The sequence below is a fragment of the Scyliorhinus torazame genome, chromosome 14 (genome assembly GCF_047496885.1).
Source record: "Scyliorhinus torazame isolate Kashiwa2021f chromosome 14, sScyTor2.1, whole genome shotgun sequence".
Lineage (NCBI taxonomy): Eukaryota > Metazoa > Chordata > Chondrichthyes > Carcharhiniformes > Scyliorhinidae > Scyliorhinus > Scyliorhinus torazame.
Window position 1 is genome coordinate 113,728,718 of NC_092720.1, and position 22,452 is coordinate 113,751,169.

A 22,452-nucleotide genomic window follows, 5' to 3' on the forward strand; every position below is an offset into this window, starting at 1 on the left:
GAATGTCGAGTAAAGCTTGGTTGCATCTCTTCTTCTTTTATTATTAATTTAGAGTACCCAATTCATTTTTTCCAATGAAGGGGAAATTTTAGCGTGGCCAATCCACCTACCCTGCACACTTTTGGGTTGTGGGGGAGAAACCCAAGCAAACACGCGGAGAATGAACAAACTCCACACAGACAGTGACCCAGAACCGGGATCGAACCTCGGTGCCATGAGGCAGCAGTGCTAATCACTACACCAATGTGCTGCCCTGGTTGCATCTATTCTAAGATTTCCCACCATTTCCAGTCTGTTTGCTGGGCCTTCTACTGAGGCAGGTACAAAGTATTTGCTTAGCGTTTCTACTGTTTCCTAATTTCCTGTTATAATGTTTTCTGTTTCTACCTCTGAGAGATCCTCTTTTATTTTTGCTGATCTCTGCCATTTTACATTCTTGCAAAATCTTTTATAATATTATATTTTTTGTTAGTTTGTACTCATTATGGTTTCTTCCTCTTGATCATTTTATTGGCCAGTGTTTCTTGATTTTTACAACTCTCCCAAAACTTAGGTTTCTGACTATTCTTTTTGAAAATATTGTAATTTAACACAACCATTAACTTCTCTAGTTAGCCACAGTTGTACCAGGCTGGATAGCTGATTCGTGAACTGGAGCGACGCCAACAGCGCGGGTTTAATTCCTGTATCGGCTGAGGTTATTCATGAAGGCCCCGCCTTCTCAACGTTGCCCCTCACCTGAGGTGTGGTGATCCTCAGGCTAAATCACCACCAGTCAGCTCTCATTGGGGAGAACAGCCTATGGGCATCTGGGACTGTGGCAACATTTACATTTACCACTTTTCCAAAGGAGTTTTTAATTCCTCAAGGAAATCTACATTCATTGAGAATTAGGTATTATTTCTTTAAACTTTTGCCATTGTCTTAATGTTTTAATCTGATTTCTCAATCTGCCGCAACTAACTCACCTCTTGGCTTTGTTTATATTTAAGATTCTCAATTCATACGTAACCGCATTACTTCTGAATTTAATTTATTTTGCTACTATATTATGACCACTCTTCCCCAGAGCATCCCTTACTGTAAGATTATGAATTAACCCTGCCACATTACAGAACACTGGATCTAAAATAGCCTGTTCCCTAATTGTTTCCTCAATATAGAGGTTATAAGACCATAAGACATAGGAACAGATTTAGGCCACTCGGCCCATCGAGTCTGCTCCGCTATTCAATCATCGCTGATATTTTTCTCATCCCCATTCTCTTGCCTTCTCCCCATAACCTCTGATCCCGTTATACATGAATCCATCCCATTAACTCATCCTCCAATCTATTTTTGCCAATTCGATTTGCCCAGTCTGTATGGAGACTGAAGGCTCCCAGGATTATTGCCGGACCCTTGTTATGTTCTCTTCCGGTTTACTGATTCATACTCTGTCCAGCACAATAGCCACTGATAGGGGCCTGGGGCATTATGCCTACCAGTGGTTTCTACCCTTATCTCCACCCATATTGCTTCTACATCCTGACTAACTGGGCTGAGGCCCTTTCTTATGATGGCTTTTATTTCATGTTTTATTTTCAGGGCTCCCCCACTGACTTTTCCAACTTGTCTTATCTTTTCTAAAAGTCAAGAATCCTGGAATATGTAGTTTGTGGATTGAAATATTTAGACTTTGGTCACCGTGCTTTATCTCAGTAATGACTATAAGTTCAAAGTAATTTGTGCCATTAATTCATCCATCTTGTTACAAATGCTTCTTGCATTCTTATACAGCACTTTTAGTTTTAACTTATTGGGCTGGATTCTCTGATCCTGCGGCTATGTCCGCTGGGGGTCTAGCAGCCAAGCAGTGCCTGGTTTTACCTGCGGGTACGGCCGGAGAATGTCCGGGGCCGTAGCTGCGTATGCGCACTGCAGCGGCCTGTGGCGACCATGCTGTGCAACATGGCGCTGGCGCCACTCGGACCCGGGCTGCCTCCCCGATAACCAGCCTCACCACCCCCCCCCCCCCCAGTTCCCCCAGTCCCGCCGAAGCTCCCCACCCCACCCCCGCCGAAGCCCCCCCACCCCACCCCCGCCAGTGGAATGGCTCCCCCCCCCCCCCCCCCCACCCCCCTGACTGTGGCGGCACCGGACGCAGTCCGCAGTTGGCACGTGAGGTTCCCGAACGGTGTGAGCACACACGAGCTATGCCATCGGGGGCTCGGCCCATCGGGGATGGAGCATCGGGGGAGGCCCTCAGGCGACGTGCTGAGACTGTTCATATAGCATGCAGCGTACTCCCGGAGTATGGCATTTTTGAGAGGGCAGAGCATCACAAAAACGGCGCCGCCCCCAATTCCAGTGGAAACGTGGATTCCCCAGCCAATCGCCGAACACGATTTTGGCGTCGGTGATCGGAGAATCCAGTCCATTATGTTCCCCTGATGTGGCCTTAGCCACTAATGTCCTCTGTGCCTTACGGACAAAATCTGCTGGATTCCACTAAAATCCCTACTCCACAGACTTAACTTTTCTATACAGCATGACATATTTGCCCATACCTGAACCCACCTTCCCTCTTAATTAAAGACTTCTCACACACTGGCTATTCAATCCCCCTTGGTCCAACACAGCTTAAGTGGGGCATGTCCCAACAGGTCAGCCCCTTCTTTCCCCAGTACCCGTACCAATTCCCCATGAACTGAGAACCATTCCCCCTACACCAGTCTATTAGCCATTTATTTAAATCTCCAATCGGTTTGTGTCCATTTTGGTTTGCATATGACTCGCGTAGTCAGCCAGAGATTATTGGGTGGGATCTCCGTCGGCCGACATCAAAATCGAGAAATGTGGTTGGGCGGAGAATCGATTCCAATGCCTGATTCGTGGCAGGAGCCAATTTGACGCCATATCGCAATTCTCCATTGCCTCAACAGTGGCGCTAATACATTCTGGAATGCACGTACAGTAAACACCATTTGCATACCCGGTATTCTCCAGGGCCACCGCGATTCTCCGCCTCCGATGGCCAAATTCCCAACAGCGGGGTTCACTTGTGCTTTTAAGAATTGTGAAACCGGCGTTGTGAGTGATGAGGGCGAGAGAAGAGGTAAGACACAGAACAGTGTGAATGTGGGCTGCTGGGCCGGACACAGGCTGGGGTGCGGAAGGGGAGCTCTGCCATTAGGGGGTGGGGGTGACAGGAGGAAAGGGCCAAGTGGCCCCCACGGAACTGGGGCAGTGTCCAGGCACGGAGCACCATTGATGCGGCCTGAAAGGCAGTGATCACCCACCTTGGTTCTGCAGAGTAACACCAACCCCACAGCCCAGCTCCCACCCCCACATCCCACGCTCCACAGCACCCCCCCATCCCCAACCGGCCGCCACCCGCCAGGGCTGCATCACGCGTCCCACTCAAGGGCAACGTCCACTGGAGCCCCTACGAGGGTACTGGGTGAGGCTGCGGAATATACCGTTGTCTAGGGTAGCGCCAGCCGACAGTGCCACTGGCAGCAGGGGTTGGCACCAGGGCCAGAGGTCCCCATGGTCCCGGGCACCAACGGGGCCAGGGGTGCGGAGATGGTGGTGGGCATGTGGGGGCAGAGCCCGCAGTGCCAACCAGGACCAGCCTGTAGCCCGTTGGACCTGGTTGGGCATGGGTGTTGTGGTGTTGGGTGTTCTGACACACAGATGAGCCAACACAGTTGCATATGGTACAACACTTCTTTATTTAAACTCACTATTTACAACTTGGTCTTTGCACTCTGCACGTGGGGGGCTCCCTGCTTGTGGTGTTTCATCAGCTCTTTCTGTTCCCTTCTCCCCAGACCTACTGACCTCCAGGTGTCGTGCTCGTGCTTTTTATATGGTTGGTGTTCTTGTCTGTGATTGGTTGTGGTGTTGTGTACTCTGATTTGCCTGTTAGTGTGTCCATCATGATGTGTGTGTTTGAATATCATGACATCCCCCCTTTTTACAAAGATATGTGCCTACGTGGTAATAAATATGATCGTGACGTGAGTGCATCTAAGAGTGTGTGTGTGTCGTGTGCAGCATGTGTCTATGACGGAACTATGTACATGGGGCGATGTCGAGTGCGTCACATGAATCCAGTTGTACCATAACATAACAGAAATGCGAACGAGAGAAGAAGAAAAAAAAAATTTGATCAGTTGTCCAGTCAGACGACATCTGGAACGATAAACAACAACAGGTTATCATGTAAAATTGTCCAACTTATTAAACATATGAACTGTATTATAAGTCCATTCTAATGGGTTTGCGACGAATTCGGGTTGACCGCCTTAAGGGTGGATCAAGAACCACCGGCTGCTGTGCAGGCATGGCCATGGGTGGCGATGGAAAGGGCGTGATGTGCGGCAGCTCCACAAAGTCATCCTCGGAAGCCTGTTGAGGATCTGGCGTGTTGTGTGGCTGTGAGCGTGGAAGTCGGCGAAGGGCGCGCCGATTGCGGCGACGCACGGAACCATCCGGCATGCGAACCAGGAACGAGCGGGGAGCCACTTGTCGGAGGACTTCGGCCGGTGCTGACCAGCCACCATACGGTTGATGGACGCGTACTTTGTCTCCGGAGGACAGGGGGGGCAGGTCCGTCGCTCGTGTGTCGTACCGACCTTTCTGGCGATCACGCTGCAGTTGCATGTTCCGAAGAACCGCCTCATGGTCTGTTGTCGGTGCCAGGACGGAAGGTACCGTCGTCCTGAGGGAGCGACCCATTAGTAGCTGCGCTGGCGAGAGGCCCGTGGATAACGGGGCCGATCGATAGGCCAGCAAGGCAAGGTTAAAGTCCGATCCGGCATCAGCCGCCTTGCACAGGAGCCGCTTTGCGATGTGGACACCCTTTTCAGCCTTCCCGTTCGATTGTGGATGCAGAGGGCTGGATGTCACATGAGTGAAACCATATGCTGCGGCAAAGGACGACCATTCACGGCTGGCAAAACAAGGTCCATTGTCTGACATGACAGTCCTTGGAATGCCATGGCGAGCAAACGTTTCCTTGCAAGCCCCAATGACTGCGGACGACGTCAGATCATGGAGAGGCATGACTTCCGGGTAGTTTGAGAAGTAGTCTATAATAACAATGTAATCTCTGCCGAGCGCGTGAAATAGGTCAACACCCACCTTCGCCCAGGGGGACGTCACCATCTCGTGTGGTAGAAGTGTTTCCGGAGGTTGCGCTGGCTGAAACCTCTGACAGGTTGTGCAGTTGAGCACCATGTTGGCTATGTCTTCATTAATACCCGGCCAATATACCGCCTCCCGGGCCCTTCGTCTGCATTTTTCGACGCCCAAGTGGCCTTCGTGTAGTTGACGAAGAATCATCTGGCGCACACTGTGTGGAATGACGATCCTATGCGATTTCATAAGGACCCCGTCTATATTGGTGAGATCATCTCGCACATTATAAAACTGGGGGCACTGCCCTTTTAGCCACCCTTCCGTCATGTGGCGCATCACTCGCTGCAGCAGAGGGTCAGTCGCCGTCTCTGCGCGTATGTGGGCCAGACTAGGATCATCAGCTGGCATATTTGCTGCTGTCAGAGTCACGTGTGCCTCAATTTGACGCACGAACCCCTCTGCATCTGGTGGTGTGCTCACTGCTCGGGAAAGAGTGTCCGCCACGATGAGTTCCTTCCCCGGAGTGTAGATCAGTTCAAAATCGTACCTCCTGAGTTTGAGTAAGATGCGCTGGAGGCGAGGAGTCATGTCGTTCAGGTCTTTGTTAATGATGTTGACCAGGGGGCGGTGGTCAGTTTCGACCGTGAATCGTGGCAGGCCATACACATAGTCGTGGAACTTGTCCAGTCCAGTTAACAAGCCCAGGCATTCTTTTTCGATTTGCGCGTAGCGCTGTTCGGTAGGGGTCATGGCTCGTGAGGCATACGCAACCGGGGCCCATGATGACGTGCTGTCTTTTTGGAGGAGTACCGCTCCAATACCAGATTGGCTGGCGTCTGTTGAGATCTTTGTAGGGCGAGTCGTGTCAAAGAAGGCCAGCACTGGTGCCGTGACCAGTTTGTGCTTGAGCTCCTCCCATTCCCGCTGATGCGACTGGTGCCAGTTGAATTCCGTCGATTTTTTTACGAGATGGCGCATGTTTGTTGTATGAGAAGCCAGGTTGGGAATGAACTTCCCAAGGAAGTTGACCATGCCGAGGAATCTTAAGACAGCCTTCTTGTCAGCCGGTCGTGGCATGGCTGTGATGGCGCTAACCTTGTCTGCATCGGGACGGACCCCGGACCTTGAGATGTGGTCCCCGAGGAATTTCAGCTCCGTCTGGCCGAAAGCACACTTCGCACGGTTGAGACGCAGGCCATTTTGCCGTATGCGGGTGAAGACACGTCGGAGACGATGCATGTGTTCCTGCGGAGTGGTGGACCAAATGATGATATCGTCCACATATACACGTACCCCTTCGATGCCTTCCATCATCTGCTCCATAATGCGGTGGAATACTTCAGATGCCGAAATGATGCCGAATGGCATCCGGTTGTAGCAGAATCTGCCAAAAGGGGTGTTGAATGTGCATAGTCTTCGGCTGGCCGGGTCCAGTTTGATCTGCCAGAATCCTTTGGACGCATCCAATTTAGTGAATATGTTGGCTCGCGCCATCTCGCTGGTGAGGTCTTCTCGTTTCGGGATGGGATAGTGTTCCCGCATGATGTTGTTGTTCAGATCTTTTGGATCTATACATATACGGAGCTCGCCAGAGGGCTTCTTTACACAGACCATGGAGCTGACCCATGGCGTGGGCTCCGTGACCTTGGATAGGACCCCTTGGTCCTGAAGAATCTGCAGTTGTGCCTTGAGGCGGTCTTTGAGAGGCGCAGGAACCCTGCGAGGTGCGTGAACGACAGGGATGGCGTCCGGTCTGAGTCGAATCTTGTACGTGTGTGGCAATGTCCCCATGCCTTCAAAAACCTCCTGGTTGTGAGCGAGGAGGGAATGGAGATTCGCGTGGAACTCAGCATCCGGGAAGTCGGATATCTCATCTGGAGAGAGAGACATGATGCGCTGTACCAGGTGAAGGACCTTACACGCTTGTGCGCCCAGTAACGAGTCCTTTGATGAGCCCACAACTTCGAAGGGGAGTGTGGCCGTGTACCTCTTGTGAGTCACCTGTAGCTGGCAAGATCCTATGGACGGGATAACGTTCCCGTTATAGTCAACCATCTTAAGCCGGGATGGTGTGATGGGTGGTTTGACCTTCATGGCCTGGACTGCAGAGTAAGCAATCAGGTTGGCGGATGCGCCGGTGTCCAGACGGAAGGCGACGCGCGATCGGTTGACCGTCAGGGTGGCACACCACTCATCGTCTGGATTGATGGCATTGACCTTGTTGACATCAATGACGGCAACTCGGAAGTCATCCTGGTCATCTGCATCACTTAATTGGAAGTCTTGATGCGTGGGCTGGACGGTCCTGACTCGTGTGCGAGGTTGTCGAGGATGCGCCGGATCCATGGGTTGAGCCGCACGACAGCGGGCTGCGTAGTGGCCTATCATGGCACATCTGTTGCACTGTCGGTATTTTGCAGGACATTGCCCTTTTAAGTGTAGACCTCCACAATTTCTGCACGTCATGACGTCACGGCGTTCGTTGCGCCACTGCGCATGCGCAGTGCGATCTTGCGGTGGGCGCGCCTGCGCAGTGCGTCCCTCGTTGTGGCCGTTATTTTTGGCGCGCACCTGCGCGGGAGACCGCGAAAAGCGCGGGAAGCGGCCGCTGTCGTCCGGGCCGTGGGGCGGGAAGAAATCGACGGCCTGGATGCGTTCAACGTCGTGGGCGGCCTGGCTTGCCGATTCGACGGCTGGGGACCCCCTCCGTGCCAACTCGGACGCCTGAAATCGGGCAAAACGGCAGGTAGCATTTTCATGGAGGACACAGGCTTCCACAGCAGACGCTAAGGTGAGGCTCTTTATTTTAAGAAGCTGCTGGCGTAGGCCACTAGAGGCAACGCCAAAAACAATCTGGTCCCTGATCATGGACTCTGTGGTGGTGCCGTAACCGCAGGACTGCGCTAGAATCCGGAGGTGCGTCAAAAAGAGTTGAAAAAGCTCCTCCTTACCTTGCAGGCGTTGCTGAAAGATGTATCTTTCGAAAGTTTCGTTTACTTCAGTTTGAAAGTGCTGGTCCAGTTTGAGGATGACCGTGTCATATTTGGCCTGGTTTTCGCCTTCTTCGAACACCAGTGAATTAAAGACATCGTTCGGGTGGGGGCCTGCGTAGAAGAGGAGCATTGCAATCTTCGAATCATCCGAGGCATTCTGTTTTTCGGTGGCACGGATGTACAGGTCAAATCGCTGCCTGTAGAGCTTCCAGTTGGTGCCTAGGTTCCCCGTGACTTGCATCGGCTGCGGTTTGCCGGTGTGGTCCATGTCCAGAATGGCAGGTTGGTAGGCAGGTATCGATCCACTCCTGTACCATGTGGTGTTGGGTGTTCTGACACACAGATGAGCCAACACAGTTGCATATGGTACAACACTTCTTTATTTAAACTCACTATTTACAACTTGGTCTTTGCACTCTGCACGTGGGGGGCTCCCTGCTTGTGGTGTTTCATCAGCTCTTTCTGTTCCCTTCTCCCCAGACCTACTGACCTCCAGGTGTCGTGCTCGTGCTTTTTATATGGTTGGTGTTCTTGTCTGTGATTGGTTGTGGTGTTGTGTACTCTGATTTGCCTGTTAGTGTGTCCATCATGATGTGTGTGTTTGAATATCATGACAGGTGTATGCACAATGTTAACATGTCGGCCTTTAACCCACTGCATACGATGGATATTAGAACTCAACCAGCAATGGTGGCCTTCCTGCTGTTCGTCACAGCCCTGCGTGATGCCCTGCGACTGTAGTACGAGCTGGCGCTACCCGAGGAGGGGGAAGCTGAAGCAGAGAAGTGTAGTATGAGCTGGCGCTACCCGAGGAGGGGGAAGCTGCAGCAGAGAAGTGTGCAGCAGCGGAATCTGCTCCAGACCGACAGGAGGCAGCCGCCAAGATGGAAAGCTGGCTGCCCAACAAGCTGAGGAGGAGGAGACGCATGAGGCCTCGTGTGTAATCGCAGTGCCTGTCATTCGTGAACCTGCCGGACTGGTCACGCCGCCGAAAACTCCTGCTGAGCAGGAGGACAGTGCGACATAACTGCCAGTTCATGGCGCTCCTGGCACCGCGAGGGGATGGGGGGTTACCCGCTCCCTGTGGGACGGTCGCCCTGAACGTTTACCCGACGGGGTCCTTCCAGGCTCCAAGTGGGGACCTGTCTGGGATCTCACAGACCTCAGTGCACAGGTGCATCCCCGCTGTCACAGAGGCCCTATATATCCAGTCGGTTCAATACATCCACTTCAATGTGGACCGAGCCCATCAGGATGCACGGGCAGCGGGGTTTGCCACCATCACCGACATGCCCTGGGTCAAGGGGGTGATCGATGGGATGCATGTCCCCCTACGAGCACCTGCAGATGACAGGCCGCTCTACACAAACAGAAGAAAGGGGTTCCACTCGATGATCGTGCAGCTGATAGGTGACCATCAGATGCTCATCATGCACGTTTGCGCCCGCTACCCAGGTAGGGTAGTGCGCACGACACCTTCATCCTGGCACACTTGTTCGAGACACTACCCCGGCTGGGAGCTGGCTCCTGGGCGACAGGGGTTAACCTCTGCGGTTGTAGCTGATCATGCCAATCTAGAGGCCACAGACCAACGCTGAGACCCGCTACAAAAACACCCATGTAGCGACCAATGATGTGATCGAGCGGTTCAGGTTAAGTTCAGGTTCAGGTGCCTGGTCCACTCTGGAAGGGCCCTCCAGTATGGCATTGAGAGGGTCATGGCCGCCTGCTGCGTCCTCCACAATATCGCACAGCAGAGGGCAACGTGCTGGAGGGGGAGGAGGAGGATGAACACCAGACCTCGACCAACAAGGAGAATACAGGGGAGGATGAAGATGGGCAGGACATCGGGCCCAGCAAGCAAGGGAGGCCACATGACGTATGCGCCAGGGCCAACATGCACGGAACGCTCTGATCGGGTCCAGATCCACCGACTAGGCGAGGGGGGGTGGGGAGGAACCTGGCCAAGGGCACGGATGCCACTTCACACCCCCACACTGCCGGCCACCACCCCCTCTGATACATACCTGCCGCACTACAGGGCGTGGGTCCTGTAACTCCAGGTCTAGTCCATGGGATGGAGGATGATGGCAACCTGCTCTGCCATGAGCTCTGGTTCTCTGCATCGTTTGACAATGTCCGACTCCTGCCGGGGGTAGCTCTGTCCACCGTTCACCTGGTTGATTCCTGCATGGGACCTGGCCATTCCATCACATGGTCTCATCGGATCCCATTGGATCCCCGGGGTGACGGTGGTGGGATGGTCAGGTAGAGGATGGGGAGCCCAGCCCACCCACAACATCCGCTCATTCCCCTCTCCCCGCACCTCCTCTCTGGTCAGCCCAGACTATCCCATTCTTCATACCCCTCTGACAGAGCACCGAGGCAGGTTGTAACATTGGTCACAGGTGTTTAATATGCAGAACTATTTATGCAGAACCCTCAAGAGTATTGAATGTCAGAGAGCTCTAGGTGTACAGGTCCACAGGTCACTGAAAGGGGCAACACAGGTGGAGAAGGTAGTCAAGAAGGCATACGGCATGCTTGCCTTCATTGGCCGGGGCATTGAGTATATGAATTGGCAAGTCATGTTGCATATATAACCTTAGCTAGGCCACACTTGGGAGTATAGTGTTCAATTCTGGTCGCCACACTACCAGAAGGATGTGGAGGCTTTAGAGAGGGTGCAGAAGAGATTTACCAGAATGTTGCCTGGTATGGAGGGCATTAGCTATGAGGTTGAGGGGTGACCTGATAGAGGTCTACAAAATTATGAGGGGCATAGACAGAGTGGATAGTCAGAGGCTTTTCCCCAGGGTAGAGGGGTCAATTACTTGGGGGCATAATTTTAAGGTGCGAGGGGCAAGGTTTAGAGTAGATGTATGAGGCAAGTTTTTTACACAGAGGGTAGAGGATGCCTGGAACTCGCTGCCGGAGGAGGTGGTGGAAGCAGGGACGATAGTGACGTTTAAGGGGCATCTTGACAAATACATGAATAGGATGGGAATAAAGGGATACGGACCTAGGAAGTGTAGAAGATTGTAGTTTAGTCGGGCAGCATGGTCGGCACGGGCTTGGAGGGCCGAAGGGCCTGTTCTTGTGCTGTACTTTTCTTTCTTGTTTGTACAGATACATGCCCTGGCCCCTATAACTAAATTTGGCCCTGCACCCGTACCAACCTAACTTGTGTCTATCTTTCTGGACTTAGGGGCCCTAATGCTGCATCTAGGTGGATTTCCATATGGTACATCAGGAGTGGAGGCTGCCTGCTGTGATTCCCGCCCTGCAACCTGGGTCCCCATTGGCGGCCGTCTTCTCGGATGGGCTAGGCTGTTGCTCGGATGTCCCAGGTGGTGTGCCATCTGTTCTGCCGACTGCCCACCAAATGTGCCAGCGACTGGATGTGGGGACTCCATGGTGCTGCAATGTTTCAGCACCTCCGCTGCGGGAGCCACCGGCACGGGCCCCACCACCTCCTCCTCCCTCGGGGCCCCCATTGGCCCCGGGCTACTCCATCGGATGGAGGTGCAAGCAGAGCTATCCCTAGCACTGCCAGCCCTGGAGGCCCGCTCTAGCCTCGACGAGGGTCTGCATGCTGGCAGCCATGGAACACAGGGTGGTGTTGCGGGGGCAGTTGACACACGTGTCACGGGAAATCGCAAATAAGCGGGATCTCAGTTCCTCATCCACAGCCGATCTCCACCCCAGTGACCTCCCTTTCCCCTTTCCTGTGGGCCGGCGAGCATGTCCAGGGCTCTTTGCTCAGCCACGGTGGTGGGAGGGGAAAGGCTGCAGGTCCTGCGGTCACCCTCCTATTTTCGCCCACTCCCGGTGGTTATAGGCAGCCTTCTCCTGGGCGAGGGGGGAGGGGGGGGGGGGGGTGCAGAAAACATCAGTGTTAGACAGTCCAATGCAGCCCAGGGGGTGGCCTCTGGCCAGGGCACCTGGGCGTAACAGCCGTTTTGGGATGGGTGCTGACATGAGGTACAGGGTCGGAGCTTGGCACCCTTCGAGAGGGCGGGGGGGTGGATAGCGTTACGGGTGTATGGAGTAGGGGTTAGTGCCAGGGGCACAGTGTTGCCTACTCACCCTGACCACCCTGCGGGGGTCATGCAATTTTTACGGCACTGCTGGCTGGTCCAGACGGTTTTGCTGGTGACGCTCACTGCCCCTGCACCCAGGCATGGCGAATGGCGGTGGGTGGCAACGTCCTTCCTAGGCCGGGGTACAAAGGAGGCTTGCCTCTCCTCCACGCATCCAGCGGGGTCTCCAGTTTGACGTTCCTGGATCGTGGGGCTGCTCTCCTCGCTGCCATCTTGTTGCCAGGGACGGTGTATGTGGGGAGTGTCATGTGTGTATGTGGCTGCAACCTGTCAGCCCACACCATTTCTCATTGGAATCGATTGTGTTCCACATGGTGCCTGTGCTAGCCCCTCAGCAGTCACTGAATCAGTCCAGATGTGGCGCCAGTTTTGCTGTCATGGATATCCACGAATCCTGCACTGACGTCAACACTTGGTCTCAGGAACGGAGAATCCAGCCCTATTATCTTTTAAGGTTCTGCCTTTCAGTTTGTAGCCAATCTCTTAAAAATCCTTCAGTCAAATCGTACTCTCAGTTCCGCTTATGTCATTGGTTCCTACGTTCCTATGTGGACCACAGCACCGCAATAACAATAAAGAGTGCAGGAGGCCATGTCAGGAGCAACATCAGGCATACCAAAAAATGAGGTGTCGACCTGGTGAAGCTACAACACAGGACTACTTGTGTGCCAAACAGCAGGAGCAGCAAGTAATAGACAGAGCTAAGCGATTCCACAAACAACACATCAGATCTAAGCTCTGCAGACCTGCCATATCCAGCCGTGAATGGTGGTGGACAATTAAACAACTCACTGGAGGAGGAAGCTCCCCAAATATCCCCACCCTCAATGATGGAGAGGCCCAGCACATATGTGCAAAAGACAAGGCTGAAGCATTCGCAACGATCGTCAGCCAGCAGTGCTGTGTCGGTGATCCATCTCGGTCTCCTCCGGAGGTCCCACACATCACAGATGTCAGTCTTCAGCCAATTTGATTCACTCCATATCAAGAAACGGCTGAAGGCACTGGATACTGCAAAGGCTATGGGTCCTGACAATATTCCGGCATTTATACTGAAGACATGTGCTCCAGAACTTGCCACACACCTAGCCAAGCTGTTCCAGTATAGCTACAACACTGGCATCTACCCAGCAATGTGGAAAATTGCACAAGGAACAGGACAAATCTAACCCAGCCAATTACCGCCCTATCAGTCTACTCCATCATCAGCAAAGTGATGGAAGGAATAATCAACAGTGCAAACAAGTGGCACTTACTCAGCAATAACCTGCTCATGGACACTCATTTTGTGTTCCGCCAGGGTCACTCAGCTCGTGACCTCAATACAGCCTTGGTTCAAACATGGACAAAAGTACTGAATGCCAGAGATGAGGTGAGAGTGACTGCCCTTGACATCAAGGCAGCGGTTGACTGCGTATGGCATCAAGGAGCTAAACTGGAGTCAATGAGGATCAGGGGACAAGCTCTTCGCAGGTTGGAGTCATACCTGGCACAAAGGAAGATGGTTGTGGTGGTTGAAGGTCAATATCCAGGCGTGTGCTGACAAGTGGCAAGTTACATTCACGCCACACAAGTGCCAGGCAATGACCATCTGCTACAAGGGAGGATCTAACCATCGCCCCTTGTCTTTCAATGGCATTTACCATCGCTGACTCCCCCACCATCAACATCCTGGGAGTTATCATTGATCAGAAATTGAACTGGACGAGCCATATTATTACTGTGGCTACCAGGTCAATTCAAAGGCGAGGAATCCTAAGACGAGTGACTCACCTCCTGAACCCCCAAAGCCTGTCCACCACCTACAAGGCACAAATCAGGAATGTAATGGAATACTCTCCACTTGACACCATCCAAGACAAAGGAGCCCATTTGTCGGTCCCCCTTCCACAAACATTCAAACCCTCCACCACCGAGGAACAATGGCAGCCGTATGTGCCATCAACAATATGCACTGCAGTAACTCCCCAAGGTTCCTTAGACAGCACCTTCCAAACCCACGACCACTACCATCGAGAAGAACAAGAGCAGCAGATACCTGGGTACCTCATCACCTGGATGTTCCCCTACCAGTCACTCACCACCCTGACTTGGAAATAGATCTCCATTCCATTGATTTGATTTATTATTGTCTCATGTATTCGTATACAGTGAAAAATATTGGGCAAGATTCTCTGATCCTGAGGCTAAGTGTTGACGCCGTCGTAAATGCCGTCGCGTTTCTCGACGGCGTCAACATGGCCTCAGGAGCAGCAATTCTGACCCCGACAGGGGGCCAGCACGGCACTGGAGCAGCCCACGCCGTTCCAGCTGCCGATCCCCAGCGTCAGATGGGCTCCGCGGGTTTGCGCACAGTGGGATCGGCGCCAATGCGCGCATGCGCAGTGGCTCCCTTCTCCGCACTGGCCCCGACGCAACATGGCATAGGGCTACAGGGGCCGGCGCGGAACAAAAGAGGCCCCCAGCTAAAGAGGCCGGCCTGCAGATCGGTAGGCCCCGATCGCGGGCCAGGCCACAGCGGAGACCCCCACCCCGGGGCGGTCTCCCACCGCCCCCCCCCCCCCCCCCCCCCCCCCGCCCCCCCCCCCACCAGGCCGCCCCCGGATGTATCCACGCCGAAGTCCCGCCGGGTAACAGCAGGTGTGAACAGCGCCGGCGGTACCCGCCTGTTTTTGCGTGGCCGCGCGGCCCATCCCGGGCCGAGAATGGCCGGGGGGACCCCGTAGAGCGGCCCCTGACCGGCGCGCCGATTCTCCGCTCTACAGAGAATCTGTGTTGGGGCGGCGTGGCGCGATTCGCGTTCATCCCGGCGATTCTCCGGCCCGGCCCCAGGGTGAGAGAATCCCGCCTATTGTTTCTTGCATGCTGTACAGACAACTCATACCGTTCATACGGAAGGAAGGCGAGACTATAGAATGTAATGTTACAGTCATAACTAGGGTGTAGTGAAAAGATCAACTTAATACGAGGTAGGTCCATTCAAAAGTCTGATGGCATCAGGGAAGAAGCTGTTCTTGAGTCGGTTGGTACGTGACCTCAAACGTTTGTAACTTTTTCCTTACGGAAAAAGGTGGAAGAGAGTATGTGCGGAGTGATGGGGTCCTTAATTATGCTGGTTGCCTTTCCGAGGCAGCGGGAATTGTAGACAGAGTCAATGGATGGGAGGCTGGTTTGCGTGATGGACTGGGCTACATTCACAACCTTTTTTAGTTTCCAGCGGTCTTGGGCAGAGCAGGATCCATACCAAGCTGTGATACAACCAGAAAGAATACTTTCTATGGTGCATCTGTAGAAGTTGATGAGAGTCGTAGCTGACATGCCAAATTTCCTTAGTCTTCTGAGAAAGTAGTGTCATTGGTGGGCTTTCTTAACTATAGTGTCGGCATGGGGGGACCAGGACAGATTGTTGGTAATCTGGACACCTAAGAATTTGAAGCTCTCGACCCTTTCTACTTCGTTCCCATTGACAGGGACATGTTCTCCTCTACACTTCCTGAAGTCGATGACAATCTCCTTTGTTTTGTTGGCATTGAGGGAGAGATTATTGTCGTCGCACCAGTTCACCAGATTCTCTATCTCATTCCTGTACTCTGTCTCGTCATTGTTCGAAATCCGACCCACTACGGTGGTGTCATCAGCAAATTTGAAAATCGAGATGTAGGGGAATTTGGCCACACAGTCATAGGTGCATAAGGAGTATAGTAGGGGGCTGAGGACACAGCCTTGTGGGGCACCGGTGTTGAGGATGATCGTGGAGGAGGTGTTGTTGCCTATCCTTACTGATTGTGGTCTGTGGGTTCGGAAGTTTAGAATCCAGTCGCGGAGGGAGGAGCCGAGGCCCAGGCCACAGAGTTTGGAGATGAGTTTCTTCGGAATAAAAGTGTTGAAGGCTGAGCTGTAGTGAATAAATAGGAGTCTGACTGTTGTTTGACTGTTCCTTGACTGTCGCTGGGGCAAAATCCTGAAACTCCCTCCCTAACAGCACAGTAGGTGTACCTTCACCTCAGGGACTGCAGCGGTTCAAAAGACAACTCACCACCACCTCCTGAAGGTGTAGACTGTACATATTAAGTTTGCTTCCACAAACCCCCACATGCTACATATACAGCATACCATCTGCACTTCTATCTTCATCTAACCTTGTATTATATATTTAATTAACCAGCATTTTATATTATTAATTCACTAGTTTATTTGTAGTTTGTTTAAAATAATCAATTTAACTAGTTTAAATTATTAATTTCATAAAGTATTATCTGTAAATTCCTAGTTAACACCATTTAAACTTATTTAGAACAGGCTGAAGATAATTACTTCCAAGGTCTTTATTTTTACAAGCCATTTGGACCAAGTACTAAAATACTGGTAAAAAGTAAAATATTTACTGCACCAAGCTTAAACAATCTACTACAAGTGTTCTCAATGCACTCAATGAATGTTACAGCCTGTAGCTATCCTCTGCTTTCCACTTGTGTCATTGAACAATATCTCCTTTTATTTGTTCCAAAGGCACTGTGGCTACATCAAAGCTAAACAAGACCCAGACGAAGAAAAATTGCAGTTCCACCATGGCCAAGGTAAGATTAAAGTGGAAAGATTGAAATGAGGAGGTAAATTCGCCGCGTCCACAGCCGTGTGTTTCTCAGCAACGCGCCGTTGCTGGCGGCGGGATTCTCCATTCCCGCCGCTGGCCACTGGGATTTCCAATTGTGGACACCCACGCTGCCGGGAAACCTGCGGGGAGGGTGCGCTGCTGGCAGAACAGAAAATCCCGCCAATGGAGAATTCACCCTGACGTCACATGTCCAGATTACAATAGGTGGAAATTAACTAATTGAAGTCCATTGGAAGAAGCAGAGGGTATACATCATGGGTATCATACAAGGCTATGGACCAAGTGCTGGGAAATTGAATTAGAATAGATAGTTGCTTGATGGCTAGCACAGACACGATGGGCCAAAAGGCTTCTTTTTGTGTTGTAAAACCCTATTGACTCTAAATATTCTGCAAGGTATAAATCCAGTTTTCCACCTAATCCAGTCAGTTTCTTCTCAGATGAGTTAGGATAAAATTACCCTCACAAAGTAGAAATAAAATAGGCAATCAATTGTAACTGAGGAATAATTGCATCTGTTATTGATACGCCTCATTATAGGTGGGATTCTCCGGCCCTCTGCGCCGGAATCGTGCCCGGCATGAGGGTGGTGAATAGCCGTTCATGCACTTCCGCGATTCTCCGCGGACCCGGCAGGCACGCGCAGGCCAGGGGCCGTTTAAAGCGGCCTCCGCGGCGATACTCTGCGCTCGACGGGCCGAATGCCCGCCAAGTCCCGCCGGCGTGGTTCACATGTGGTCCCACCTGGCGGGACCTCGGCGTTCTGGCTGCGGGGACCATCCTAGTGGGGCGGCGGGGGTATTTGACTCCGGGGGGGGGGGGCTCCACGATGGCCAGACCCGCGATCAGGGGCTACCGATCAACGGGTGTGCTTATTCTGAGGGGGGGGGGCCTATGTTCCTCCACGCCGGGCCCCTGTAGGGCTCTGCCATGTTGCGTGGGGACCGGCGCAAAGACGGCCGCAGCGCGCACGCGTGGCCCGCGGCCGGCCACCGTGCGCATGCGTGGCCGCGCGGGCGTAACTGCAGGGCTCCGCCGGCAGCCCGAACTGCCGGACGCACGCGGGGACCCTGCTAGCCCCCTTGAAAATAGAGAATCACCCTGGACCTTCGAGGAAAAAGTCCAGCGTGATTCTCGCCAATTTTCCGGCGGGCGTGGTGACTTAGTTCCCAGAAGGGAGAGTCCCGCCCTATGTATTACAATGGTCTGGAATTGTTGACGTTAACAACTTGCCCAATTTGACATATACAGCAGAAGGATAGAAATAAGAATGGACCTGTCTTCCAATTGTATTCCCCTGCTCTCTTATGACAGCAAGTGAGCAGAATTAACCTATTTTTTAAAGTAGGAAGTGACTTCAAATCTATTTGATATGTATCATTTCAGTGCCAATCAGGGTATTATGAATACATAATTTGGATCATTAGTAAAGATCCTTTTGGGCAATTTTATATGCCATGTTGATAAAACCTCCACATTAATGAATAAAGTTGTTTAATTTGAATGATAGATCCAGATTAAGAAACATGCCTTTTGATCCATGCGATTTTGACATGACTTCTTGCGTGCAAATATTTTTCTCGCTGAATATCTGAGAAGAGATCTCATTATACACAGTACAACTGTAACTTCACGAGCTGTTTTTTGCCTTTTTGCCTAGTCCGGTTGCCTGGGAGTAGAACCTACGTTCACCCTCACACCTACGAGGACCCCAATCAAGCTGTTCGGGACTTTGCAAAGGAAATTGATGCATCCTGCATTCGGATTGAAAGAGTTATCGGGGCTGGTAAGTCGGATGGTACTGAGAACCTAGCAAGGGTGAAAAGTGCAGATTTTTAAACAAAAACAACAATGAACTACTGTGAATGCTGGAGTTCAGCAATAAGAACAGCATGTGCCGGGGGGGAAAACACAGCAGGTCTGCCAGCATCTGTGAAGAGAGAAACCAAATTAACATTTTGAGTCCAGTGTTCAAAAGTGCCATATTGGACTTGAAACGTTAACTGTATTTCCCTCTCCACTGGATGCTGCCAGACCCTGCTGAGGTCTTCCAGCACTCTCTGTTTCATTCCAGCCCTTTTCGTTCGCTATTCAGATCAATGTATAGGATCCAAACAGACGGTGTTTTATCACCTTCTGTCCCTCAGTCCCAAACCTGCACCATTCTGCCCTGCTCGTTCTAAAACTTATGCCACCCCACATTCTTATTTGGTGCTATGTCAGTTCATCCTACTGTCTTATTCAGTGCCATGTTGCACCATTTTAACCATGTACTTATTTTCCCCTTTAAACTTGGGAAATGATCCCAGGAAGGCTATTTGAACATTCAGAGCAGCACCACGCACACACACATATATGCAAATGCTCCAGCAGGAAAGGCTGGGAACACAATCGAAACTGGAACCTTGGCTGATCTTCCCATCCCTGGTCCTATGGTACCGAAACCAATTTAAGTGGCCCAGCTGCTGTCCTGGCTGATACCAACCGACGTTAGCGAGGGAAATTGATTTCTGAATGCAGCTTGGTCTTGATGGATCTGAAGTGTTCAGCTGGCTGGCACTTAACGTTTAAACAGCTGTGCTCCCGTTTTCCATTGCATTGTAAAAGTGGAGGATTCAGCGCAGGTTTCGTGAGCAAGGGAGAGGTTGATTGAGAGAGAAGCGGCACAAACAGTAAAGACCTGAAGACAAGATTTACCCCAGAGATTTATTTTTAAATACCTGCGAAGATGCACGCATTAATTAGATCCGTCCTTATGATGAATTCACAGATTGGCTGCGTGGCACATTATGTTCTATTCCTACAGTGGGCACCACATTAATATGAATGGATTCAGTGATGTATCACCAGTGGATTGTTATGACTTCTCGCAATCATTTGGCTTTACTGGTTGACAGAGCGTATTATATGTGAATGAAAAGGAGATTTCCTATTTTCTTTTGTGACCAGGTGAATTCGGTGAGGTTTGCAGCGGGCGTTTAAAGTTACCTGGGAAGAGGGAGATCTACGTGGCCATCAAGAGCCTAAAAGCTGGCTACTCAGAGAAACAACGCAGAGACTTCCTGAGTGAAGCAAGCATCATGGGACAGTTTGACAATCCCAACATAATCCACCTGGAAGGGGTGGTTACAAAATGTAGGTATTTCTAACTCAATCACATCTTGGAATATTAATCCCCCAGCTTCAATAAGCCCCAGATTGATTTTGGCAAGTTTTGGTTTTAAAAACGCCTGAATCTGAGTGGGGACTGGGAGAGTGACTTATTTTACTGCATAGCAGAAGCTTTGTTCCATTGAGATAAATCGGGGCTATAATTACATCAATCAGACCCCTGACTTCAAGTAATTTACTTGGATTTGAGCACCCTGCACTACATAGCACTCACTTAAAGAGGGATTATGACGTCTTTTGGGAATATTTGGAACAGCCAGGAAACACCTGCCACTGTGCTGTCACCGTCTCCCCTCGCCCCCCCCCCCCCCGCTCCCTCTCCCCCTCACCCACGTTAGCAGCTGCACTTTGAAAGCTCCATCTGCTGCCTGCCATGATTCTGTTATCTTGTCTGTCATTTTGTTTCCCTCCGTTGCTCCTCGAGTTTGCTCGCCTTTCGGCATTATCTGGGAATTAAAGATTAATCTGCAACGCGCCGGGTATCTGCAAAAGGGTCTTAAAGAAGTTGTTTACATATATACATGTATATATATATATGCTTCCGCATTGTAAGCTATAAAAATGTTGAGATTGCGAAAAGTGATTGTTTGAGTAGGTGGGACAATTGGAGGTCATGTAATGAAACTTTCAGCAAGAAAAAACAATCAGAATTGAGAAACCTACCTGCTCGTGTCCAAAACACTGCCTGCTTATTGTGGTGTGGACTCCACTGGGCACCAGGTGGATTCTGGTTTCTTCATCAATTGAACGATCTTTGCACATGAGGTTTGTACAAACTCCAGGATGTGCGGAGTGAAAGGCCAAACTGGTTTATTTGGGTGCGACTGTGGCACCCAAAACAAGCGTCCCAGCTCAGGACTATTGGGTCTGGGAGCCACATTTAAAGATCAGTGATGCACGATCAATCACTACTGAAGCGAGATTGTAGTCCAATTGAAGGCTTTAGTGAACAAGTAGTTACCCCAGCAGCTCCGGTACAGAATGACTGCTGTGGGTGAAACACAGACTCTTATGCTCCGCCTGCTGGGCGGAACCAGCAGGCAGGTTCCACCACTCATACTACAGTATAAGATACATCCCACCTAGGTACCGCAATACCCCTAATATAGCCTACCACAGTCAGCTAACGAGCTCCAGCTGGGCGAGGCTCCGTACGCACACCAAGGGAACTGTATTCTATGAAGTTCAGGGGGAGATCAATCAGCAGTGCCCCATGGTCCTCAGGAAAATTATCACAGTGCCCATTCTCCCCGTGTCTGCTTGGGTCTCACCTCCACAACCCAAAGATGTGCAAAGTAGGTGGATTGGCCATGCTAAATTGTCCCTTAATTGGAAAAAAAAATATTTGGGTACTCAAAATTTATATTTTAAAAAAAGGAAAATGATTCCAGGGCAAAATGATGAGGGTCAGCAGGAGATAATCAGTGATGGAAATGTGCATCACTGCAAAGCCCGCACCTGTCCTCCACACTTGCACACATGAGAACATGTGTGGTATAGGTTAGCAACCACGGCCGCTTACCTTAAACATAGTACCACTCAGGTCAGTGGCAGCGCCCTCACTCTTGTTAAGTTCAGTTAACTCAGTGTCGCATTTAAGTGCTGAATCTTGATTCTTATGCATATTGAGATGAGTCACAGGATTATCAAAAGATTATGGCCGAAATTCTCCGGCATTTGGGATTCCCTGTTCCTTAAGGCAGCGCACCCCTACCTGCGGTTTTCCCAGCGGTGTGGGGTGGCTTCAATGGGAAATCCCATTGACAAGCGGCGGGAGTAGAGAATCCCACCGCCAGTGGATGGCGCGTCACTGAGAAGCACACGACCGGGGGACCGGAAAATTCAGCCCCATATTGTGGTCACATTCAAAGCTGACCACTCGACAGCAAGGCCTCAAGGACAGGATTGGTTACTCCATTGCTCTGCTCGTGCCACATTTCCAATACTAAGTACTGGCCAAGGAAATCGAGATGGAATCACTTTGTACATCAGTTAAAAAAATAGATGATTGGTTTGCATTTTGACTGCATTGTTTAAAAGATGTGGCCTATAATAATTGTGTTGGAATATTTCATGAAAACAAGCCTTGAGTAGCTTTGATTCAGACGGCTGGATTTTGAGCCCCTGTCGGTGCCTAGATCAGAGGTGGGTGAGCACTAAAAATAGTGACACCGGCCTGCGCGCTGGTTCGCTGGCTCCATCCTAAATTTACCCAGAGGGGGATGGGGAGAGGGTGGCAGGGCTATCACCAGCATGTGGCAGGGAGTTTCTTCAGTTCGCTAGTGGCCACTTAAGGTCAAGCGAAGAAAACCTGACAGCACAATGGCGCAGTGGTTAGCATTGCTGCCTCACGGTGCCGAGGTCCCAGGTTCGATCCTGGCTCTAGGTCATTGTCCGTGTGGAGTTTGCACATTCTCCCCGTGTTTGCGTGCGTTTCACCCCC

General features: G+C 51.3%; 1 protein-coding gene across 2 annotated transcripts in view; it reads left to right on the forward strand.

The window, feature by feature from the left end:
• Positions 1-22,452, forward strand: part of epha4b (eph receptor A4b) — a 523,058-nt gene that overhangs the window by 439,015 nt on the left and 61,591 nt on the right. For both annotated transcript variants that reach the window (XM_072474682.1, XM_072474681.1), the window contains exons 9-11: positions 16,733-16,800; positions 18,499-18,624; positions 19,788-19,973. In XM_072474682.1, the coding sequence (XP_072330783.1) occupies positions 16,733-16,800; positions 18,499-18,624; positions 19,788-19,973 (380 nt within the window). The remainder of the gene's footprint in view (positions 1-16,732; positions 16,801-18,498; positions 18,625-19,787; positions 19,974-22,452) is intronic.